Here is a 26,358-nt window from a genome sequence, read left to right on the forward strand (position 1 = left end):
GAAACAAGTTATAGATCCACGCGGCAGAGGGAGGTTTTAAACTGCGGGAGGAGCCCCCCCCGAACTGAGAGGAGCTTGCTTCTGAGTAAAACGTGCATAGGATTGTGGCTGTCGGGATGAGTACCTCTGAGCACTTCCACTGCTAGGAAGGTATTGAGCGTCGTCGCTCTAATATGAATTTGTATAGGATTAAACGGCGAGACAAAAACAGCATTCCATCTGCAGCATTCTGAATGTAAAACCAAATGGTCTCCATGAAAGGTTTTGCGCTGTAATTTATATTGGAATTGTATAGGGTAGTTACTATGGAGATGCCTATGGACAGAACAGTTCTACTTTTGCTCCCAAAGGGAAACGTAAAGGGCCTCCTTTTTTAATTTTTTATTTCGTGGAGGCTTAGTGTCAGTCTATACTTATCTCTATGTGCAAGCATCGCGCGCGCGCGCCTGCGCAGAAGCGAACTCCGGGTAACCAATAGGGCCGTAGAAGGCCGAGGTCTGCCGCGCATCGCGCGAGAATTTAACAGGACGGCGTGACAGAGGAGGGGGGGTGGAAGGTAGAGGAGCGCCGCTCTTCCAGGCCTTAGAAGCGGTATTTGTTCCTCGTGTGCGTCACGTTGCCCCGCATCTTTCACCCTGTCTCGGGGTATCAGGTCAGTCCCGAAGCGGGTTGAGCGCTAAAGAGGCGGGTTAAAACTGGAGTCGCGTGAACCGTTCTTCCTCGTTTTAAAAGGACTCGGGTCGTTGCAGTGACGTCCGCGCATGCGCTTGCCTTGGCTGTGCCGCTGTGAAGAATAATGTTCGGCGGGTGCTGCGTCACGCGCGGGGAGGGGGCGGGGCGGCGGGAAGGTGCCTCGCGGTCGTTCTTAAAGCTGAGGAGACGCGAGGCGGGCGCGTCACTCAGGTGCTTTGCTGGTCGCCTCGTCGCCCGCCCGCCCTTCTCTCGCCTTGTGAAGCACAGAGTTAATGATACACAATATGCTAATACAATACTGATTAAAGAGCTGTTAACTATACAGTGGTTCCTCAGGTTAAGTACTTAATTCGTTCCGGAGGTCCGTACTTAACCTGAAACTGTTCTTAACCTGAAGCACCACTTTAGCTAATGGGGCCTCCTGCTGCCGCTGCGCCGCCGGAGCCCGATTTCTCTTCTTATCCTGAAGCAAAGTTCTTAACCTGAAGCACTATTTCTGGGTTAGCGGAGTCTTTAACCTGAAGCGTATGTAACCCGAGGTTTTAAAATCATCTGGCTCACTGGGAAACAACACATCTCAACGTTTCTACATCCGGAGAGCCCCCCCCCCGAAAAAAAAATCATGTATAACACAGCCATACGCATGTTTGCTCAGAAATAAATGCTGCTATGTCCTGTGCGGCTTGACTCCTGAGTAAATGTGTGTGGGTTTTGTAGCATTTCTTGTTATCCATTAGGAGTGCAATCCTAAGGCAGGGAAAATTGAAACCAAAGTTGATTTAACTGCCCACCAGTGCCCTACCTGGCGTGTGGCAATGTGGATGTCGGGTTGGATAACTGCTTTTGTATTTTTCTGTTTTGTGGAGTATTGAAAAAACATCCCTACTTTTGAAATGGGTGGGGAGAGAGACCATGTCTGAGCAAGACTAATTGTGCTTATGTGGTGCAGAAATAAGCTATGAGATCTAGGTGAGGAAGCTACTAAAAAGATTAGAATTATTCCACTGAAACCAGAATAAGCACTACATTTAATCATTTTGGGGTATGAGGAACTCTCTTCAACCTGGTGTGTATCTCGAGGAGGAGACGTGTTGGGAAATGTGCATGAGAAACAACACTTGCCTGTTACAGTATGACAGTAGGTCGTCAGCTGGAAAGTTTGTATCAGAATCAGTATAATTGACTGGACTAGAAGCATTCCCAAGATCCACAGTAAGGCTGTAATTCAGAGCACACAACATAAGATCTCAGGTTCACTTCAAGAAGGATTATTGCTAACCAATGTTTATGTGGATGAAATATTGTAAGCGAATTGATAGTATCCTGGAAAGATGGAAATGTTTTTCTAATGCAGTAAACTGTCTTCACCCATTTGGACGTCACAGAAAACGATGGTTAGTGAATAGTACCAGTAACTGAAGGAGGGAAACTGCTCCTAAGAGTACTGAAGGTATGTGCAATGCCAAATGATAAATCATGGTTGGATGGTGCATCTGAATTGAACCTAAGTTTTCTTGGGGCAGAGGTTAGAAAAAGAATACAGACTGTAAAATTGACATCTATTTGCATAGCTGCTTTAATGATTCTCTTTGAAGCTAGACTACTAATTGTGCAGTGGCCTTTTGCCTTAATTACTTGCTCAACAATAGGAAATTGCCTTGGTGAATCATTCCAAGGTCTGATTTGTTGTCAGCATTCTTTATCCAGAAATCACCATCCAGATATCTTTATACACTCACAAACAAGGCATGACAGCAATGCACATATCCTGACTTATTGTATCCAGCAATTTATTATCAAAGAATACTTTGTCTAACCTAAAAGCTGCATCCTACTTTCAGACATGAATAGATTAACCTATGAATTTGTCGTAATCGTTTATTAAAGCTTTCATAACTGCAAGAGAGCAGTTACTAGTATTGCAGTATTATAGTTTCCAAGAAATATGACATGCACATGTTGCCTATATTGTGGTTCTTACACATCTGTGATTTGAATTACCCCTATGTATGGTGGTCAGTACCTTCTGTTTTTAGAATAAATTTCCTATGTTCATTATGTGGTTAAATCCAGTACTGACATTTTGGTAAGCCAAAGATCTTAGTGGGAGAGTTGTACCTATGTTGCATTTCTGCCCTAGTAAACACAGCATGATCTCATTTATCACTGGAAACTATAATTGGAAACATGTTGACCTTAATCATCTTGAATAGTCAGCTCGCAGCAGAAAAAGAGCTTCACTCGTCTTCCATGTAGAAGTACTCATAGTCTGTAGTCTCTCATCAAGATATTGCTGTATTTTAAGATGCAGGGGCTTTTGTCAGAATGATTATTGCATGAAGTAGTTATTATAGCTGTTGTATTTTTGTTAAGACATTGTGCACATAAGAAGCAGAGCGCAAATGTTTTCTCCTCTACTTGATGAACAGTCTGTTACTTCTCTTTGAATAGCCTCTCTTATAGCTGCAATCATATACTCCATTGCCTTAAAATGATGAATGAAGCTTTCTTCTGAATAGACATATATCAGATTGTACTGTAGATTACTTTTTAAAGTCGGCTCTTGTGATGGAGGTCTTTAATTTCTCTTTTTCTCTCTCTTATGACAAAACTTGCAGAGAACCTTTTTTGAGTGGAACTGACCTGAGTAACCATTAGAAGGGTCTTTATATTATTAAGTGCTAGCTTGACCACTGCTATTAATTTTGCTTTAAGCTGATTTCAGAAAGCAGTGCCTCAGTGGTGCAAAAGGGCCATAATATGGAAGCAACCTATACTACTGATGTTTCTGTGCAAGGGTTGCATTTGTAAACAAAATTAAGGAATTTTAAAAATAAAAATAAAACTTTAAAGAATCATTGAATGAGAAATGGTTAACATTTATTTATTTTCTTCCCTTTATGGTAAGATCCCAGGGCAGGTTACAGCAACATTAAGACATAATATAATAACACAAGAACAGTTTAAAACCACTTTGGTGGATTGTCTAGCTCCCAGTGTGTTTAGAGTACCACCTTCTAAGTAGAGGAGAAAATGTTTCTACTAAGCTTCTGATTCAATAGAGTACAGTAATGCATTCACATACTTCACATTTGTTGTATGAGGAAAGCAGGGTAAGAATTCTATAAAACTTTCCCATTTAACATTGTTTTACAAACCTTAATGTTGTAAAGGTTCAAAGGATCACAGTATAATCCCATGAGTAGAAATAATAATAATTTCATGTTCATTTTCAGGTGAGAGGGTGACAGAAATGGAAACTGAAACTGCAAGAAGTAAAGCCATGGAAAAAGAAACCACTGAACAAAGAAAGGAACGTGAAAAAAAGAAAAGGTCTAGAGTTAAACAGGTGCTTTCAGATATAGCAAAGCAAGTGGACTTCTGGTTTGGCGATGTCAATCTTCACAAGGACAGATTTCTTCGAGAACAAATAGAAAAATCAAGAGATGGTTGTGAGTTAATTAAGTTAGAAATAAAACACCTTGCTATCATGTAACACCTGGGAAGAGAATCTTTTTTGGCTCATATGCTTCTTGCTGCTGAGAGCCAAAATGGTCTACACTATTTATTATGCAGACTTTGCTTTAATTTTGTCTAATGTTTTTATGTGCATCTATAGAAGTGCTTCAGAGAACCAGTGTGCAATAAATATTCTGCTGTGGGTTCTTAAAGGGATTTTGGTGACTACTCCCACTGTCATTGTCTGTAAGTTTGTGGAAACGAGCATTGAAAAGTATCATATAGTAGAAAATGTCAAGTACAAGGGAAGCAGCGGAAGTTGTGTGGGGATGGCGAGGGTTACATATCACAGTAGAGGGTGGGATATAAGATGCAGGATGTCCTACCTTATTCCTGCATTGCAGAAGGTTGGACTAGATGACCCTTGGTGTCCTTTCCAAATCTACAGTTCTTATGATTCTAATTGCAACGTGTTTATTTCTAGATGTTGACATATCACTTCTGGTTTCTTTTAACAAAATGAAAAAGCTAACCACTGACAGAAAATTGATAGCACGTGCAGTTAAAAGTTCATCTGTGGTAGAGGTAAGTATAAAACCTTGTCTTTTGGTTTTTGTGTCAGTCTGAGTGCAAAGAAACATTGAGGGAAAGAGTTCGCTAATTGCTTTGTTTCTTATAGTTGGATTTAGGAGGAACTGACTTTCCCAATTGGTTTGTGTCTTATAGTTGGATTTAGAAGGAATTAGAATCAGAAGACGACAGCCACTGGGTGAGCAGCCTAAAGATGTGGATAGTCGTACAGTATATGTGGTAAGATATAGCTAAATAATTATGAACTCTCTTTCTTCTCTAAGTTGAACTTCACGTTTTTCATTTAGCTTTTTCTCTGCAGCTTCTCCTTAGCAGAGGCTAATGAAATATTGTCAATTGTTTGTCACGGTTTTTGATACTTTTTGACTCTTCCGTAGTTTTGATCCAAAGCTCCTGGTGTCTGCCAGTTGGTGCATTCAGCTTTTATGTACATGGTTTGCCCAGCCATTTTGGGCAGCATATTTTGTTGGGGGGGGGGGACAGGTCTTGGTGCATAAAAATCTATTTCCACCTACCAAATGAATAAGAGTCCATACAAATGAGGTAACTCTTACACTGAAACAGTTTGCTGGATTAAAGAAAAAATGTTTAAAGCCCTATGCAGATGTGTGCATCCCTTTACATTTCTCACGTGAGGGCGAGAACAAGGTGTTGGCTCACCTTCTCCAGCACAGGTTAAATTGCATGAGAAGCCTCCATGAATAGAGATAGTTCTCTGTTGCAGTCATCCAGCTCTAGTGCATAGTGAGTGGTGTGTCCAGGTCAAAATTGGACGTAGAAGAGCCAACAAGCCTGACCTAGCTTGTCTTGGCCCAGCTGCAAGCTTATTTTGGACTGGGATACCTTTGTTTCAGTTATCTGCACTCTGGTAACCTGAAGATTGGATTTCTGCATTATGTTGTATGTGGGACTGCTTTTGAAGACTATCAGTTTGTGCAGAATGTACCAGCTGATAGTTAAGTAGAACAGGAAGGTGTGAGGATGTAGCATGGTTGTCCTACTTCACTGGCTGTCAGTTGCTTTTAACCTTCAAAGCACTATGCAGCTGAGAATCAGCTCTTCCTGATCACTGCAACCCTTTTTTGAGACGTTTCTGTATTACACATACAAAAGAAAAGTCTTATACAAGTCTGCTAATCAAAGCATTATTCTTTTGTTAACATTCAATTACAACATGGTTTACTTGGAAACTAATTTGATTTGTGGATATCCATTTATTTAGTGTCCAATTAAAAAAATTATGGAAGCAAAATAGCTTATGAAAAACACAGCCACTAAAAAAAAATTCTGTAGAATCAATTACCCCAAAAAAGAATGTAACCTGTAGTCTTTTTCCATTTTGATGTTAAGCATATAGTAATGTGAAACCATGCAAAATCCATTATGTTAAATTACTTCTTTTGATCCGCAACTATGAAGAATGCATAGTTTTTAAAGCCTTGAACATGGTTCTTTAATCCTGGTATATAGGACAAGGTCTTTTGGATGGAACCAATCTATGTGCTGCCTATCATGTTGTTGCATGTGGGTTTCTAAGGCTTAATTTAAACTTTTATGCAGGTACTTATAATTTTCATAACCTTATTTCCTAGAAGGAGCTTTGAGCAATGATAATTCACTTTTGTTGTCTGTAGCTCTTTCTAAGTTCACCCTCTTGTACATATAATAATAGTTTCATAATTATGCATCATAAGAATGGGGACCTGCAATGTTAGCTGATGTGTGAAGAGAGCCTATCTTTCCTGTGAGTGCTGCTCTCCAAATGTCAAGAGTCTTAACTACTCTTTACAATAAAAAAGACAGCCTTAGCAACCTAAAATGAGCCTATGAAAATAGTCATGTTTATTAACTTCAGTAACTGGAATGAATTACCTCCCAAAGTTATTTCATGGTTCACCCAAATTGTGTTAATCGGACATTAATGCATACAGTTAAAGTAATGGTTCTTTTATTACATTCAGTAGCATGAATATATATACCCATAATTTGCTTTTCGCTTTTGCTGTAGGAATTGCTTCCGAAAAATGTCAATCATAGTTGGATTGAAAGGGTATTTGGGAAATGTGGCAACGTAGTTTATATCAGTATCCCTCGCTATAAGACTACCGGAGACCCAAAGGGATTTGCATTTGTTGAATTTGAAACAAAGGAACAGGCAGAAAAGGCAATTGAGGTCAGTTGTGAACAACTTGAAATAATGGTTTGCTGTGTTACTATTTAGCTTCATGTCTATATACAGTTTCAACTTCTGTATTCCTATATTTTACTTTTTAACTCCTTGTGTGGTTATAGCTATTTAACTTCAGAGAATATGTTACGGGCTCTGTACACTGAGAATTTAGAAATACAAAATTATCTGATCTCATCTGTAATTTCTGAAAACTTTACAAAGACATATATATTAATGTGTCTTATCTTTAATTTGTGAAATTAACAAAAACAGCAACTTTCTTACCCTGGTGGTGGACTTAAAATGTCCTGGCAAAGAATGTAAACTTCATTAAAATACTAATTTATACTTCATCAGGAAGATTATGTTTTCTTGTATTACATAGTTTCTGGTTCCTTCCCAATGGCAACCATATTCTGTCCCCTTCATTTTACTATAAGGCCAGCATGCAAAATTCATTGCTAAAATTAACTTTCTGTCCAACCTTATGCATATATACTCAAAGCTAAGTCCCACCAAATTTAGTAGGCTATGCGACACATTTAGTGTTGGGAAGTTTACATCCTGAATCTTTTGAAATGCTAAACTTCACCATGCTAATAGTTGACAAAGAGCAGTACATAGAATAGGGACGCGGGTGGCGTTGTGGGTAAAAGCCTCAGCACCTAGGGCTTGCTGATCGAAAGGTCGGCGGTTCGAATCCCCGCGGCGGGGTGCGCTCCCGTTGCTCGGTCCCAGCGCCTGCCAACCTAGCAGTTCGAAAGCACCCCCGGGTGCAAGTAGATAAATAGGGACCGCTTACTGGCGGGAAAGTAAACGGCGTTCCGTGTGCTGCGCTGGCTCGCCAGATGCAGCTTTGTCACGCTGGCCACATGACCCGGAAGTGTCTGCGGACAGCGCTGGCCCCCGGCCTCTTAAGTGAGATGGGCGCACAACCCTAGAGTCTGTCAAGACTGGCCCGTACGGGCAGGGGTACCTTTACCTTTACCTTTTAGAACATAGAATATACTTGTATCTTAGGTTAAAGTCCTATGCATGGGAGTAAGCACTTCCTACATAGATTGCCCTGCATATTTATTCTTTAATTCAGTACATATCTGTGCCAGAAAGTAGGTATTTAAATATAATTCAGCTTAAACCCACAACATAGAATCATAGTAGAGTTGGAAGGGATCACAGCAATCATCTAGTCCCTGCAATTCAATAATCTTTTGCCCAAATGTGGGGCTCAAACCCACGACCCTGAGATTAAGAGTCTCATGCTGTACTGACTGAGATACATCCCTGCATCTCTTCATGATCTTCTTTCAGCCAAAAGTAACCAATTAATATATTTCATGCAACAAATTCAAGTTCCAAAGGTATATAGAGGGGCCTCTGTGGAAAAATAACTATTAGCAGTTAACTTACATTCTCTAACTTTTGCTTCTAAGTACTTGAATAATCCTCCAGAAGATGCACCAAGAAAGCCTGGGATGTTTCCCAAAACAGTTAAAAACAAGGTCGTTCCTGCATTACCATCAAGTGATTCCAATGTAGTTGGTGAGTAGAAAGGTGATAGTTTTATTTTTGTCCATCAAGTCTTTCTATTTTACTTCTGTATCTTCTGTTAACATTGTATGGCCCAATGTTTTCCAATCCATGGGCGTAGCCAGGATTTTTGTTAAGGGGAGCAGGCCTTTCGTTGCAGGCGGGGGGAGGGGACCTCAGTTAGCTATGTATTTATATTGATTTTTATTGATGGGGGCAGCTGCCCCTCCCTGCCCCCCCTTGGCTACGCCCATGCTCCAACCTTTTTTGTTTTAGACTACTTTCCAGTTATAAATATAAATATTTTTTTTCTGTTAAACTGGAGTCATTTTGAAAGGTATCGTAACTTTACAGGGGGCCCATTGGTTATCAATAGTGGATTGGTAGAGGATAGTTAAACCTGCTTAATCCCATTGAAACTAGTGAAGTAAAAATTAAATAGGGCTAGGCTGATTTGGATGATTTCTGGATTACAGCTATGCAAATATTTAGGGTAAATAAGATTATTGTGGCAAATTTCAGGAGAATCCACCTTAGTCAATTTTAGCAAAACCAACAAAGTTATAATGGCATAAGCTTTCATGGGCTACAGCCCACTTCATTAGATGCATGAAGTGATTATGTAGTTATTTAAGATGTTACCAGACCCTTTCTTTGTGGGTTTTTAGTATCAGTCTTTCATGAAAATATCTTACTTTATTTAGTTGTTCTTGTTCAGCACTCCTTCTAAAACAAAAACCATGATACTTCGTCTCAAACTCTGATCTTCCTAAGTTGGGATTGTGCTGACTCCTGGAGTTAAATAAGCGTGATATACCTTGTGATATTTTGGGTTATTTAGGCCAGTCAATCTTTCTGCCTAACAGAACTCGCAGGGTGAGGCTAAAATGTTGTGGGACAGAAAATAAAAGATAGTCCTCTATACTGTGCTGAACTCCCTGGAAGCAAAGTGGGAGAAACTTGTAATAATTGAAATACAGAATGTAAAGACAGATATTATTCACTTTATATAGAAGAAAAGAAGAAGAAAAAGAAGAAGAAATCCAAAACAAAGAAGGAGAGTAGCCAGCAACCAACTGCAGAAGCAAAAGAATTAAATGTGGGCATTACTACAGAACACACAAGTAGGTCAAAGAGACACAGGACAACGTCTGAGAGCTCTGAAATGGAAGCATCAGAAGTCCAACGGCCGTATTCAAAGAAAGAGAAAAGGAAGTTTGATAGAATGGAAAGCTCAGGTTCAGGAGAAAGTAGACCAGGAAAGAGGAAACGATGCCACTCTGGGGATGGAGAGGTGTCAATTGTAAAGGCGAAGAAAACATTTCAGAAAGATGTTCATTCTACAAAAGAGGAATCTACAGAGGGACCAGAGGATCCCAAAGGTAAGAGGCAGATCATCTATTTTTAAATTTCACTGAAATATCTGACCAAGAACAGAGATTTTGGGTAATATAATTACATTGTTGAGTTTTGTTTGTAAACAGTGGGAGAAAATGAAAGCTTGGTGGTGTAAATGTAATTCAGTTTAAAACCTGAGGGGAGAGTAAATTCAGACACCAGGAAATAATTTTAACAGCAGAACTATATTTGGATAAGTAGCAGACAAGTAAAAAGATGCTTATTCAAGTGGTCAGATTAGATGAAAATAAGGGCTTTGTAAAAGTTGGACATTGTTGCTTACCTGCCATTGTTAGCAATGTATTAAAAGCTAAAGTGGGGTGAATGAGGATTTATTACTACTTAAGATGCAAGACCAGCTTGCACATCTATGATTTGTTTTATTTGTATTTTGCAACTTATATAGGCCATGATTGTAATAAGACCTCTAAGCAGTTTATACAAAAAACCATAATATTCCATGACCTATGGAGAGAACAGCTGGAGAAATGCTGTTGCTTCTGTGTTTCTACCTCAAATGCAGATTGTGGTTTTTGCATATATAAGATGCCTACAAAAAGTCTATAAAGATGTATCTCCCAGTTTTGGCCATCTGGAACCCTATGAGTGGCAGGCAAGACTCTGTTGGTAGGGCTGCCACTGGGTGATGCTTTGTTGATGTTGATGCTTTACATGGTTTTTATTGTATACATGGGTGGATGTTGTAAACTTAATTGATATTTTTTATGAATACATTGCAAATATTTTCATAAATAAATAACTTGCAGGTACTTCTTGGTAGGAGTAGTGGTGCTTTTCCTGGCAAGGTACTTGTCTTCTAAAATTTATGAAGAATTTAAAAACATTCTGGTTTACCCAGGCATTTAATGGCTGAAATGTACTGTTCCTGAAACCCTTGAAATTATTAGCTGTGAAGATATGGCTGTGAAGGTGTAAGAGAAAAACAAAATCCTATAATTTTTATTTATTTTGCTTGTTGCCCTAGGCTCCTTTGGGAGGAAAGATGGGATAGAAATTTAATAATGCTGTAAAGTAATATTTAAACATATACACAGTATTGTAGGAGGGCAACCAAGGGGCCTGGAAATTAAGCCATTTGGGGAATGGGGTGAGAGAATTGGGTATGCTTAGTCTAGAGAAGAGAAGACAGAGGTAACCATCTTCAAATATCTGAAGGGCTGTCATGTAGAAGATGGAGCAAACTTGTTTTCTTCTGCTCCATGGGGTGGAACCAAATCAATGGCTTCAAATTACAAGAAAGAAGATTCCCAGTAAACATTGGGGAAAATTTCTGTCACTATAGAGCTGTTAAGTGGAATGGACTACCTCAGAAGGTAGTAGCCTCTCCTCCATTGGAGGTATTTAAACAGAAGTTTGTTGGTAATTTTTCAGAGATTCCTTCGGACTAGATGACATGGGGTCCTTTTCCAACTGGGTTATTCTATGAACTTATTTCTTCAGTTCAAAATAGAGTCAGTATAGTATAGTAGTCAGTTTGCTAGACTGTTTGCTAAAGTGACCCAGAATCAAACCCTTGGAGGAAAGGCACTAAAGTATTTATAACTAGCTGTTCTTTGCTTGTTAGCTATTTCTTTTTGCTTTTCCACTTAGAAATTTCCACTGAAGAGGAGAGAGAGGTTGGTGATAAGAAAGATACATCTCTTTCAAAATCTAAAAGGAAACATAAAAAGAAACATAAAGAGAGACACAAGATGGGAGAAGAGGTCATTCCACTGAGAGTCCTTTCAAAGTATGTTAAAGTATTTTTGAGTCTTACTGTATTGACAGTAAAATACAGTGTTGGGCTGCTTGTGATCCAGAAGCTGCTGTTTGGCTACTTCCCAGATATGAAGTAGTCTACACAAGAACTGTGTTTTAGTGTTCTTAGGTACTAACTACCCATGAGAAAAAATATTACCTAATTTTGACCTGTCAATAGTGCTGCTTATGTGTTTCCATTCAACTTGTTTCAGTTCAGGAGTGTTGCTACCGCAGCTTATAGTTTGTCATATTGAAACACACAAACTAGCCTGTTACGGTAAATAAAAACTCCTCTGCTGATGCAACTTGTTTTACATTTGTAAAACAAATCAATTTTACCTATTATATCACTGTGAAATTGATATTTGCATTTCATGTTTTAAAACAAGTTTATTGAACCTTTTTATCCTTTTGAAATGCTTACTTTGTCATTTCCCTTCTTTAAAATCTGTGTACATTTGAGTGGCGCTTATGTATATACTATCAAATGGAGTGTGTGTGGGGGGGAGAGGTACACCAGATCCTTTGCTAACAATTTCAAAGAAATCATTTTGAGCAGAGGATTGAGCCTAAAAGATTAGATGGCCATTACTTCAAAGTTTGTTCCAGTAAAGATTTTAAAACAGTTTGTGAGGCAGTGAAAGATGTTTGAAAAGGTACTGAGCATAGATGGAAGAATTTGAATGTTTTCTTCATTCTGTGTAACACCTTTTTTAAATAGCTGTATCCAGTTGAGAGAAAGAATTCTCAGGCACATTCAGCCAGTTCAACAGTTATACAGCACTACAAATTAAATATGATAATTTGTTCCTGTTGAAATCAAAGAGATGCCAATGTTCTAGTCTTTGGCTGGGTTATGACTCTTCAGAAGTTGATAGAAACTAGTTTTATTGTTCAATTTTAGAGCAGTCATTCTTTTTATACGTGTTGCAAAGGCACATTTCAAAAAAGAGTAAAATATAGGCGCATGAAGTCTATCAAAAGTAAATACTTCTTTATTGTCACAATTCATACCAAAATTCATAGGAGCAATGGCCACATCTGTATTAACTCTTATATGCATTAATACCAACAACTTCGTAACTTAATATTCCACATGTTTAAGAAAGCAATTGTCCATATATAGCCTTTATTCGCATGGCTCATAGTCCATCACCATTGCTAAAGTGCAATTCCAGATTTCACACAACAGAGTTGCATGTCAGCAACAGTAAAGGGTTACAGCAATGAACACATCACGCATTGAAAAGACCTACTATTTCCTTTTGACCAATGGACCTGTTGACATTATAATGACAGTAAAATGACTTACTGTTTGAAGTCTTGCCAGTTAATCTCTATACCTTATTTTCACTAGAGGGAAAATAATATATTTTCTGATTGTGGAATCCTGCAGTACTGAAACATAGAAGCACTTACTTTAAAAATAGCCAGCAAGTACCTCCATGTTAAAGTACAGAAAATCCTTCAGGATGATGCTTGAACTCGTAACCCTGTTTGAAGAAGTTCCACATGCAATAAATATAATTCCATATTTTTTTTTATTTTTTGCTAGTAAATAATTGAGTAATGTTGAGTAAGATGATTAAATAGGATTTGCCATCACTAAAATATGAAAGCACTTTTTTAAAGGAATAAAACAAGTACTTCCACATTAAAGTAGTGGGTAGTCCCTTATATTAGGTGGTATTTTTTCCTGTGAAAGAAAAAGATAGAAGTCATTGCTGTAAAAAAATAAATCAAGCAGCTTTATTTTAAAATTATATTCATAAACACTTTCCTGCCATAGAGCTCAAGAGCATTGTTCAACAATCTTAAAACACAAAATAAATTATAAAATTATCAAAATTATAAAGACTATACATAAAAAGCCAAAGCAAACAATTTACAATTACCTAGTTTTAAATTCACTACAGTTCTTTTAGCATACTGACTGAATCACTGTCAGATGTGACTTTTTTGAACAAACAAAAGCTTACCAGCACAATTACAGAATTCTTGTTAGAACCTTCCTTCATCAGGGACTGTGTAGTTTATTGCCTGCTTCAGGCTGCAGTTCTAACTGCATTTGCTTGGAAGTTCAACCCACTGAGATAAATGAGATTTGCTTCCAAGTAAGTGTGCATGTGTTTAATAAATCACACACTTCACTTTCCTACTTCAGTCAGTGTAGCAAAACATGCTTTCCTACAGAAGCAGAGAGCATCTTGAAACAGGGCAGGTAAAGCAAGTTTTCTCTACCATATCCTGTTACAGAGATTCTGCACACCTTGCTGGAACATGGATTGGAATATAACAGATGTTGCAGTCAAGTAAACAAATGTCTGACAGTGGTTCTTTCCATGATGTTGAATTGAGCAATACAAGAACACTCAAGTTACAAACAACTCATGGTGAAGTTGGACTCACCTCTGCCAAAACATGGAAGCACTTACCTTTTTTGTACACACAGAAAGCACCTCCATGTTAAAGTAGAAGGGTTCCACATAAAGCAGCACCTTTTGCTATCCAAAGCATTAAATATAGCAAATAATTTAGTTTTAATAGAAACATAATATTTGAGAAAAATACTATCCATTTTGCTTACTTACCTTGTTCATTTGCTTTGGTGTCCTTTTCCTTTAATAAAGTGTTGCTCCAACTTCTATTTACTCCATACTTTAGCAAAGGGTACCATTGAACCTTTATCTCAGAGTCGTTAGGTAGATCATTTGTTATTTAAAGCCCTCTCTCAGAGAATGTATGTTCCTGGATGGGACAGAATCTTTGTTTTTCTTCCTCTCTCACTATTACCCCAAGATACCATCTTTTTTTAAATAAAAAACCGGTATCTGCTTATTTGATAGCACAGATTAGGTTAACAATGAATCATTCTCTCAATTGCACTATCCCCATTGTGTTTCTATCAGCAAGGCTCTAGCTGTTTGCAGAAACATCTCCATGTTAAATGAATGTAAATATATCATTTGGTTCCATGCTGGGCTTTCCTCTCTGCTGCATTTGAACAGTAGGAATGTTCCTGTCTCCATAGATTTGGGAACGTTCTAGCTAGTTTTTCTCACTTTTTAAAAAATAGTTAGCTGGTTAGCAGAGGCAGGCTGACCAGTCTTTGTGCTTTACTTTTACATATTTGGTGTTAATCTGTGATGCATTGATGTCTTTTACTGTAGAAATGTAGAAAGTCAGATTGCATATTGAGGATTTTTAAAGTTAATGTATAATTAAACTCTGGGTATTGATCCTGAGTATGTACTGTTGCTTACGAACCTAAGGTTAGGCCAAGGTCTAGCCTAGCAGTCTTTGCAATACTCTTAGGGATCAATTGCTAATGGATCCACACTGGAAATTTATTAGTAACTGCTAATCTTAAGAAGAGCCAGGCAAAAGTCCCATCTCATCCAGCATCCGGTTCTCACAGTGTGAACCAGATGCCTATGGTAAACCCACATGCTACTAGGGTATGTTCTATATAAGCATATTCTATGTTCTATCTAAGCATATGGTGGACCACTGTGAGAACAGAATGCTGGACTAGTTTGGCTCTTTTCATGTCCTTTTGACAGGAGTGCAACAGCACTCTCACCACTTGTGTTACCCAGTAACTCATGTTCAGATTTGTTGTTTTTTATTTCTCAAAATACATCTCTTGTCACCAGTATTTAACTCAGACTCCTTTTCGGGGGGCGGGGGGGGGGGAGTTTAGGTTCAGAGATCTGCCCTTCATTTTCTGACATGAAGATAAATGCAATTTCATTTCTGTCCTTTAGTACATGTTTCGACTCTCTTGTAGTTCAGAGGTCCACCCCAACCCCTGCTGCTTTCCTGCTTTGCTTTTTATTTATTTATTTTGTTCTTAATGTTTTTAGCTACATACTTCTCTAATATGCGCCTCAGATTCTTCTTTTTGCATCTCTTTTTGCCTTCTTGCATTTATTTTGCCACAATTTGTGTCCCATTTTGTTCTCATTTATGCACTACTTCCATTTTTCTGAAAGAATCCGTCTTGCCTCTAATAAGTTCCTTGACTCCATTTGTTCACCATGGTGGTATCTTCTTGACTGTGGTGCTATATTTCCTTATAAGTGGTATGCATTTGAACTGAGTTTTGTTATTGTGGCTTTAAAAAAGCATGATCTACAAGTCTCTTTTTACTTTTTGAATTATCTTTTTTTGAAGATAGATTTGTTTCTGATCATTTTAATTAGATTTCTTTATAGAGTGCTGAGCTTGTGTATTTTTCATACTTTTTAATCCTAATCACTAGAAATGAATGGATGCAGCTGAAGCAAGAATACTTGGCACTACAGAAAGCCAGCATGTCCTCTTTGAAAAAAGCAATGGCCCAAATAAAAACATTGACTGCTGGAGAAATGGAAACAGATGCCTGTATACCTAACCAGCCTGCAGCAAGAAATGGAAAATGTAAAGAAAATTGTGAGGTTCTTCATAGCTTGTGCTTATCCTTAACAGAAGAAATGACATGCTAATTGTAGTTTAGGGATTTGGATATTAAGAAGTATGTACTGTAGTGTTTTCCTGGAAGCAGAAAGCAGATTAAGAGGGAGAAAGTTTCAGATCTTGAAAATTTCTGTAGTTCATATTATGCAAAATTGATTTACTTTAATTAGTGCCACAGACTTGTGAACATGAGAACTTGCAAAATGTTACAAAAACTGAAGAATAAACTAGTGTTCAGCATCCAAGATCAACTTTTGGGCTTTAGAGGTTGCATATCAGTACATGAATTTTCTGGCATTAGGTTTCTGTATTCTGTGTAGCTAGGGTCCAGCACTACTCAGTGTATACCCATTGAAATGACTAACTTGGGTTCATTCATTTCAGTGGGTCTGCTCTAAGTAGGGCCAACATTGGATACAAGCCAGAGGTCTCATAGGTTCTCTTGAAGAAATCAAAGTACTGTAGTCAATATTACTGCAATTATCAAAAAAAAATTGAGAACGAAATAAAATTTGTGCTATGCTTCACTGTAACAACCCATTTCTGTATGAACTTTGTGAATAGTTTCTTTATTCACTGCCCACTGATTTAGAAGAATCAAATCTATCTAAATTCACTTAGCATTCAGAAAGATTGCCTAATTTTTTTTTGCAAAGTGAATTAACTATATTGTTTTAATTAATGTTCATTGGCTGTATATGCAGTACAAGATAAGAGTGTTAACTTCATAAGAGCACAACAATCAGGTTGTGAATAAACAACCTTAAAGTAGTTGTTTGGCTTTGTATGTGCTGATAACTGGAATTAATGTTACTATCGATATACTGCTCATGCTTATTACTTAAACTGCAGGGTCTTGTCATGTTGAGGCATGTTTTGATGCCACCAACAGTGATATACATATACATATATATATATATATATATATATATGTGTGTGTGTGTCAAACTATTAAGAAAAACTTACCTGTTTCTCCAAAATCCAGCTTCGTTAGAACCAACCAAAAATGTCAGAAAATAGCTGATGAGTTTTTCCAGAACTTTTCATCCACCTAAATATTTCACAAAGCAGGGGGTGAGGAACAGAGGGGGAAACAACCAAAAGTTTTTTAGTTTAGTTTAGTTTTGTTTTGAATTTTGTTTAGACTCTGTTTCCAAATGGAAAGTGCAGGCTTAAATTAATTGTTGCTAGATGTTGCAGGTATCATGTTATACCTAGAACTGATTTTTAAAAAACATGTTTTGAAAATAACACTTGACTGCTACTTAGATCTGTCTCACATTCTTTTCTCTTGGACTGCCTTTGCTTCTTATAGAAATATTCCTAGTAATATACCCAATATAAAAAATATACTAAGAGAGGTATTGTTCTATTTTGAATTTGTCCAGTGGTAAATTGTTACAAGTGAAATTTTGATGAATGCTCTCTTCCTTTTCAAATAAACAGCTTCCCAGGATGGTTCAGCTCCTGTTGAAAAGGTTCACCCAATGGGCCCCCAGTTTGAGGGTGGCGTAATAGTCAAGATCATTAGTGCTGAGCCCTTGCCAGGCAGGAAGCACATCAAGGTAATGCCTCTATAGCCTTGGGGTAAATGCTATAATTTGCTTTGAAATCTTTTGAATATGGAATAGCATTTCAAAAGGTCAAGGTAACTCAGTTGTGCAGCATCTGCCTAGCATGCGAAAGGTCATAGGTTCAATCTCCAATATGTGCAGGTAGAACTGGATGAGACCCCCTTCTGAAACCCTGGAGAGCTGCTGCCAGTCAGTTACCTGCTGTTGCTGCCCTACAGCTCCCATAATCCCTGACCACTGGCCATGCTGGCTAGAACTGATGGGAGCTAGAGTAAGGTTACCAGATTTTTTTCAGTGAATCCGGGGACACTTTTCAACTTCAGTAGGAATGATAGGATTTTGTATGGAGGCTGATTTGTAAATCCGGGGACTGTCCCTGGGAAACGGGGACATCTGGTAACCTTAAGCTAGAGTCCAACAACATGTGGAAAGTTGACTACCCCTGGTGCAAACAGTTCTGAGCTAGATATACTAGTGGTATGCCTCTGTATAAGTCAGTTTCTTTTGTTCCTAATTCTGATCGCCAGCTAGGTGTGTACATGCCTTGTATAATACTTGCTAAAGGATTGTTTAATTGAAGAACCAGGCTTAGAACATCTACATCAGAGCAAAATAGATTTCAAACTATTTTGGTTGAGGAAAGAGTTTATCTGTAAAAGTTTTTTTTTATTGGTACGGCTTCCCCACCAAGCCTCTATAGCTCAGTCAGTAGAGCATGAGACTCTTAATCTCAGGGTTCCGTGTTTGAGCCCCACATTGAGCAAAAAATATTCCTGCATTGCAGGGGTTGGACTAGATGACTCTCATGGTACCTTCCAACTCTACAATTGTGATGCTATGATTTTATGATTTGCTGATGGGGAAACAAACCACAAGTGCAGGTTCACAGGTATCATAAAGCCAGTCTTTGGTTTTGCACATTGAAAGGATCAGAGGAGGAGTGAAGCACACACAAACAGCAATTTATTTAAAACTTGTTTAAACTGACATTCAATCCTGGCTTTCATGTTGCGTGGACAGAAGTATTTTAATTCTGCCCCTTAAAATTTAAACATTGACCTTGTTCATACTTGTAATGAACTTCACAAACTTGTGAGTGCTTCTTGTTATAGTCTAGTATAGACAGCTGGTGTGGAACAGCAGTTTAAAGTTGAGCTGCAGAAGTCTCCAGTTCAGATATTTCCTCTGCTGTGAACTCATTAGATTGCTTAAAGCAAATAGCATAGTCTCAGTCTCACCCCTCTACCCTGTAGTCTGCAGCATGAGAATGATAATACTGACCTATATTTACATAATTGTTGCATGGCTTGAAACAAGATAATGTCTGTGAAGTGCTTTCATTATTGTTGAGTTTTATGATGATTTAATGATTTCTCTGAGACAGCACTGAGATGCGTCTTTGAGAAAGATAAAGCCCTAACCTAACCTTGTTGTTTTGTAACTTCAGGTTTATCATCTTGGCTATTAGCAAGGCAAACTTGACATTGGCATCTAAATATTAAATGTCTGTCTGAGATTGCTCATGACAGCAATATGGTCATAGCTAGAGATAAGAGGATACTCTTTATTGTATCCACTTCTATTGGTGAATTATAGCATGCTTTAAAGGTTCAGAGCTGTAAACCAGAGTGTGTAGAGTATTAGAGCTGGATTGGTAGAAGATATCTAGATCATGTGGCACTAGCATGACAGATTTTTCTCTTTTCTTTTTGCATTTTTTTTTTGCAATCACCATTCTGTGGTTAAGTGTAATTGTCAACCCACCCTCCCTTTCATGGCTCATGAATGGTGCTTGCAGATAAGTGCATTAGGAAAGATATTTCTTTGTTCGTGACACATCAGTGATAATAAGTGAAAACAGTTAATAGTAGAGATGTATTTCCTTACGAGTGTGGTATATGAGCCCTGTGAAAATGTAGGAAAAAATGCTCCCCACCGTGGTAAGTAGATAAAAGCACTGCTTGCCTTAATTCTAATGGCTTGTCTTGCTTGTGTTGCCACAGGATATGTTAGCAACATTAGCTAATGTTGCTTATGTTGACCTGCTGGAAGGTGACACAGAGTGTCATGTGCGGCTTAAAACTCCTGAAGATGCACAAACTTTATTAAAATCACATAAAGAACTACAGACGAAACACAATTGGAAACTTGAGATCCTTTCAGGTAAGATTTATTGTTGAAATTCACTGGGTTTGTACATGCCACATCAGTTTTATGACTATTTCAAGATTTGTTGAAATTGTGATTTGTATCCTGAATTCTCCCCCCCCCCCCAAAAAAAAGTATTCTAAATATAGCTAGGGCCATACAATTTTGGAACCAAGTTTTTCTGCCTATATAAGTGGCTGGGTAAGAAATTATGAATTTCCATCCGGTGAAAAAGCCCATTAAGGTTACACATCACATCATGACTTTACTTCTCCAGAGGTGGTGGACACACACCACCTTTTTGTTGCCTTTTTACTACTGAAGACTGGAAACATGGGTTGGGCTTTGCCCACTGAGCACACACCCATCACGTCAGTCCATTTTCTGTCTTCAGCAGGACAGACATTTTGTGAAGTCCCAGTCCTTGAAGGAGCTTTTCAGTCTGTAAGCATGGACAAAAACCTACTACTGTGTTTGCAAACAGCTGGATTGAGGCCAGTGTGCGTTAATCTGGATATGGTATATCATCAGCAGGACATGGTTTCCCTTATTCTGCATCCTCCTTTACTCTGTTCAAATTATAAGGAGTGAGAGTGTTATAAGAAATGTATGTCATAAAGTTCAGCTGGTGGTGTCTCTTTTCCTTTAAAAATTTTAAAAGATATATATATGTATGTATTAAAATTCTCATTGATAGAAAGCTGAGACATAAAATGATGCATCTTTTATCTTAACGAGATCTTTTTTCTTTGCATTAAAGCAAGTGTGGAAAACCTTTGGCCTGCCTGATGTTGCTGAACTACAACTTCCATCAATCCTATCAAGCATAGCTAATGAGTAGGGATGATGGGAGTTGTAGTTCAGCAACATCTAAAAGGCCAAAGTCTTCCCTACACCTGCATTAATGTGTATTTCATTTAAGAAATAAACTTTTAGCAACAATTGTGTTTTATAAAGTTGTAGAAAGGTTGTTGTATTGATATAGCCGAGGAAACCGAAACATCTTCCTTCATACAGATATAACACACAGTTACAACATTCTTGTATTCAGGAGATCATGAACAACGATATTGGCAGAAGATCTTGGTGGACCGACAGGCTAAACTTAATCAACCAAGAGAAAAGAAGCGGGGTACAGAGAAGGTAAGATAACCAATTCAGAACTCTGGATTTTGTGGGCAAGCATCTTAACTCAGATTTATAAAACTTAACTTGTTTTATATGGATAAGGTCTTGGATTCCATTTTTTGAAACTAGAAATGGAGCTGTGATCTTTGAAAGCTACTGGCAATTCTGTATAGAGAGCACTGGACTAGATGAACAAATGGTTTTACTCAATAAAAAATGGCTTGATTATATTCAAGGGGAAGGGCTCAGTGGTAGAGTATTTGGTAAACTTGTGTAAGGACTCATGTTAAATGACCTCTGAAAGCACTTAGCTAAATATTAAGAGCAGTATAAAATGCCTTAAACATAAAATATAAAGGTACTGACTAACTTTTGCCACTGAGAATAGATAGTACTCAGCTAAATGGACCATTGATCTCACTTGGTATAAGGAAGGTGCATGTATTTCATATTATGTCTGTTCATTTTCATCTCCAACAAAGGTTAGTGGTGTAGCTATGTAAAAATTTACTTGTAAACATCTCTCCATTGACTCCAGAAGACTATATCAGATCAGGTTAACAAGCATTTTCTTATTCATACACCTCAAGGTAGCTCTTCTATTTCTGGGCTTTGATACTAAATTACTCTTAATGAGCTTCCATTAGTTTAAAGGTAAAGGTAAAGGGACCCCTGACCATTAGGTCCAGTCGCAGACGACTCTGGGGTTGCGGTGCTCATGTCGCTTTACTGGCCGAGGGAGCCAGCGTACAGCTTCCGGGTCATGTGGCCAGCATGACTAAGCTGCTTCTGGCGAACCAGAGCAGCGCACCGAAACGCCGTTTACCTTCCTGCCGGAGCGGTACCTATTTATCTACTTGCACTTTGACGTGCTTTTGAACTGCTAGGTTGGCAGGACTCCATTAGTTTAGTGACTCCCAGATATTGGAGATGGGTTGGAAAAGCTTTTATTGACAGGACTTACAAGAAGGAGTTAAACGCAAGACTTATATAATGTTAAGGAGTTGTCTAAATCAAGTAACAAGTTCTTTAAAAGAGAAAATTCTAATGATACTGTTTCTGGCTAATTTTTAACCACGTGATTCCTTAACAAATCACTAATGTATTTTACTCTTGAAAAAGTAATTTCTAGAACAAATTTCTGTTAAGAATATTTTATAGATTTTAAAAGTTAGAATCAGAACATTTAAGACTGTATACATTATTAGAGCCCAGTAGTCTGATAAGTCTTGAATCTTATTGCTTTAACCTTTTTGAATATATGCAACTAAAATTCTCTAGGAAACGTTGTGGTGTTAATTACCCTTTAATTTTTTGCATAACCATTAACCACTTGAGTGTTAATGGTTGGTGTAAAGCCTTGTAAATTAGCATCTTCCTTTTCATGAACTCAAATCCTAGATTTACCCCAAGGAAATGGAGCCTTTGTTTCTGTCTGCTACATTTTGTATAGAAGAGAAATAGTGTTTTGCCTGCCTCCAGTTACTGTGTCCTTCCTTATTTCAGTGCAAATGCATGCTTGGCAGTTGGAAAATAAGGTGGCGTTCCAATAATTTGAGAATATTGAGCAGTTTCCAAAGAAATCTCATTACTTATTTAAAAGCAGGGTTTCTGTTATGCATTTGAATATAATCTTGAAAGCAACAGTACAAAATCCATACATCCCATCTGAACCCATATCTCCCAATAACTTTAAGACACAATAGAAATTATTATTTTCTCTGTACTCTCTTTCCATAAGTAAAGTAACAGTTTTAAGCATTCATGTGTCCCAGTATGTAATGCTGTGAATAGCCTTAACCTCCTGGTATTTTCTACCAGAATCCTTGAGAGTTCCTTAAGCAAAGAACTGCAGATTAATTTACACAAGCAGTATTATCGAAACAAACTGTTAAATTGCAGATAACAGTAGCAGCAGCTAGCTGCCATTTTCCTATCACCCTCTTCTGTCATCTTGCATCTCTAAGAAACATCTGTTTCATAGCTTATAAACAACCATTTAAATATTAATGTAGTAGACATTTAATAAACAATGCTGGTATGGGATAGATTTGGAGAAGCTTTTAGGAGTTTGAGTTTGTATATTGATATTATTAATGTTCTAGCAGACCTTGGGACTTTGGTTCACTGTAATGCAAACACAAATAAAGCAGGTGAATATTTAAAAGCGAAATACCTTAATTCAGTGTTTCTTGAACTTCATGAGTTGCTCCTCCTTTCTAGATACTCCTTCCGTAATGTGGCATTAGCACTACTGTAGCACTGGAAGGGTTCTGAAGAGTATCAATCCTATTCTTCCAACCTGAGCCTTTTCTTGCCAATATATGCCTATTTAACAGAAACTCTTGAAACAACCTTACTTGATTTACAGCAGTGTTGCATGCTGTACAATGATTTTGGGGTCAGATGGTGGGGTACTCCTTTTCTAAAATCAAATTTTATAAAGGTAGAATTTGGACTGATTTAGTTATGGGCAAGAACTTGCATTGCTGCATTTAAGTACATTGAACATGTCTAGGTCCTACAGTACATCCATGAAATCCTTTATATTGAGAGTTTACACTAGAAGAAATATTGTCTAGATCATACAAAAAAAGAAAAAATGTGAGAACTTTTCCATGGAAACGTATTCTGCAAAATCTTGTTTCTCAGAACTCCAAATGTCATTTCAATGGTGATAACTTCCCTTGGTTTGCTTGGGTGAAGAGCAATAGAGGATATAGTAAATTCTGTGCGGTGGAAATGTAGCCAACTGTATAAATGTCAGTCTCCTATATTGCGCCATCCACTTTTGTCTTTGGCTTCACCCACCGCAGGAATGCACCACCAACCCACCCCAAAAGTGTGTGCAGCTATCAATGCAGGATTGCTGGGACAAAGAGAAACACACAACTAGTCCCCCATTTTTGAAAATATTAAATCCTCTAGTTACCTGGACCTGACTCCAGCTGTAAGCAAAACACACTGCTCCCTTGTTAGTTGGAGAACTGTGTGAGGTATGATGGTTCACATTGGCATAAACTGTAAACTTGGTATGCATAGCCCATGGGTGGGGAACATAACTCCCATTATCTTTGACCCGTGGTGGTTCTGGCTGGGGCTAATAGGAAAACACACTGGTAATCAGTAAAGCTTGCATAGCAATGGTGTCACCAATGCTGCCTGCCTCATCTCCATCAGGATGCCACATTTTGGACCAGTTGAAGTTTCCAAACCATCTTCAGAGATTGGATGTCAGTCATCTTGTTTTTCTAAGAATAGTGGTGCTTTTCCTTAAAGTGTTCTTTCATTGCATTCTACCTTCACCTGTTGCATTTGGTTGTAATAAGATGTTTTTAGAATCTGTGTCTTCATTTTAAAGATATGCTGTAGGATTTCAAACATTCAAATTAACATTTTCCACCAAAGTATTATTATTATTTTTTAAGAGAAAATATTTTAAGGATACAGGATTAATGGCTGAATAGCCCCACTGTGTTTTTGCATTAGAGGAGTACCTTGCTAATTAAATGTTACAATTCTGAAGAGGAACAATGAGGATGGTGTTGTCAAAGATAAGATCTATGGCTCTCAACAATTTAAATGTCTTCCATTGAAATAAAGGGAATGAAAAATTTCTTAACATTTGCTCAGTCTTTTCCAGTATCAGCAGGGTTCTACGTTTGTTTTATGAAGGTTATAGTTGCAAATGTTGGTTTGAGTGTTAATCCTCATCTTCTCTGACACATGATAAATTAAAATGACAATACAGTGTAATTAGAAAATGCTTCTTGGTCTTTTTTTTTTCTTCTACAGCTGATTGCAAAAGCTGAAAAAATGAGGCTAGCGAAGACACAAGAGATAAGCAAGCATATCCATTTCTCTGATGACGACTAAATTCATCTAATTTACTTGTATGAATTGCTGTTTAGAAAAGAAATTAAACTGTTCTTCTGAAGAAATGATCTCTTTGCTTCGTAATATTAAGGGACACAAATAAAGACACTGTGCATTCCTGTTAATACAGTCATTTGAATTGCTACTTGGCCTTGTTTTAGAATGTATTAAGCAAGCTCTTATATGTATTTGTCCCAGGTTTTTTGTACAATGTATTTTTAAAAACTGAGGTGTATGATCCAAATAAAAAGGCTAAATCTTCATAATTAATTTGTATCTATTGTTGAAATAAAGGATGAGAGTTCTGACACTTTCTTAATGACTTGTAGAAATGAGACCACCTCTTGCTTTCAAAATTAGGTAATTTCTTTGTTAGCAGCAAGTTTTGCAAGCCCTCCTATGCAGAATGTGAAAAAAGAGCTGAAGCAGGTGTGGAAGTAAAGTAGAATAAGAAACTTAATGTAAAAATAGAACTGTACATTTAAACTGATGGGGACCATTTTATATTAAACTTAATTTGCTGAATTATACAGTTGTGATAGGAATTTTATGGTCTTAGATATATGGTAATGTTCATAACCACACGTACATAGATCAGCACAGGAAAGCCAACCTGGAACCATTTTGATTCCTAAACTGACCAAATCCTTTCTCTGCAAGGTTAAACTGGAAAAGCCTCCCCATTGTCTCTTTCCTCACAAATCCTGCTCAAGGATATGTCTGTTTGAATAAGGTGTGAGCCTGTGACCTGGCCCAGGAAATAAGTATTTTACCACTACAAAAGAATGGCCAGGCTCCCCGGGAAATCCAATTTATTTACAACAGATGGCGACCACGCACGAAGGGACTTTTGGTTACCCGGATTCTGGAAGCGAGGAAGGACTGGTTATCCAGCGCGCACCAGGCAGTTTGCCAGGAGGAATAACCAGTCTTCCATCGATCCCAGGGTCTGGAAATAACTGGAGGTTCAGCGGGGCTAACCAGAGGAAGCAACGCTTGATCAGGCCGGCCTTAAACAACCAGTCAAGAGATCGCAGGATCACCAGGAACAGCGCATGCGGAAGTGAGTATTAAGTAGGAAACACGGGGAGTGGGTTGGGGTCTCAAAACCACAGCAACCAAAATTCTTTAACTCTTCATTTTCCCTTCAAATCTAAACTTGCTACTTTCCCCCTCATCTAACCCTTAAAATAATTGCCTTCTCCTCCTTTCTGTAACCCTTCGGAGTATGCCCAGGGAAACTTCTTTCATTTTCCTTCTACAGTCTATATGCCAACCTATTCCTTCGGAGTTTTGCCCAGAAAGGTTGTGCAATTTCTTCTGCACTGAAAACTATAACTCCCAGGTGCAGCCGCACCTCTGCCATGGCGATCTTTGTTAGAGATGACCTGTGAGCAGAGAAAGCAAGGGCACCTGATTCCTTTCCTTCTTTGTCATTTCTGAGTCCCAATCTGGCACTGCGCTACGCAAGCGTCCAGTAGGGAACTCTCAGGTTAGATTGTAAGAGGCAGGAGGTTGCTGTGGGCTCCCTGGCTGAGAAATGACCATAGGGGGGTTTGAGATCGCTGACCG

At 38.1% G+C, this 26,358-nt stretch overlaps 1 protein-coding gene across 6 annotated transcripts; it reads left to right on the forward strand.

Moving 5' to 3' along the window:
• Positions 1-41: 41 nt before the first annotated feature.
• LARP7 (La ribonucleoprotein 7, transcriptional regulator) lies at positions 42-25,094 on the forward strand. Of its 6 annotated transcripts, none has more exons than XM_028742986.2 (13): positions 42-150; positions 3,930-4,145; positions 4,637-4,737; positions 4,879-4,962; positions 6,752-6,916; positions 8,347-8,455; positions 9,457-9,825; positions 11,453-11,591; positions 15,867-16,036; positions 17,507-17,625; positions 19,638-19,797; positions 20,834-20,925; positions 24,706-25,094. In XM_028742986.2, the coding sequence occupies exons 2-13, from the start codon at positions 3,947-3,949 to the stop codon at positions 24,784-24,786; spliced, it is 1,788 nt and encodes a 595-aa protein (XP_028598819.2). In that variant the 5' UTR covers positions 42-150; positions 3,930-3,946; the 3' UTR covers positions 24,787-25,094. The 6 variants fall into 6 exon arrangements, with proteins under 6 accessions (XP_028598819.2, XP_028598817.2, XP_028598822.2 ...); XM_028742984.2 differs by lacking the exon at positions 42-150 and adding an exon at positions 506-652; XM_028742989.2 differs by lacking the exon at positions 42-150 and adding an exon at positions 506-652 and having other exon boundaries at positions 15,867-16,024.
• Positions 25,095-26,358: the final 1,264 nt, after the last annotated feature.

Source organism: Podarcis muralis, chromosome 9, assembly GCF_964188315.1.
Source record: "Podarcis muralis chromosome 9, rPodMur119.hap1.1, whole genome shotgun sequence".
Lineage (NCBI taxonomy): Eukaryota > Metazoa > Chordata > Lepidosauria > Squamata > Lacertidae > Podarcis > Podarcis muralis.

What these genes read in the sequence shown, in the direction of transcription:
- LARP7 (XM_028742986.2), top strand. Translation starts at nt 3,947, where the DNA reads ATGGAAACTGAAACTGCAAGAAGTAAAGCCATGGAAAAAGAAACCACT. An exon ending in AAAGTTCATCTGTGGTAGAG is followed by an intron (nt 4,738 to 4,878) that starts GTAAGTATAAAA and finishes TGTGTCTTATAG; the next exon opens with TTGGATTTAGAAGGAATTAG. An exon ending in AGAAGCGGGGTACAGAGAAG is followed by an intron (nt 20,926 to 24,705) that starts GTAAGATAACCA and finishes TTTCTTCTACAG; the next exon opens with CTGATTGCAAAAGCTGAAAA.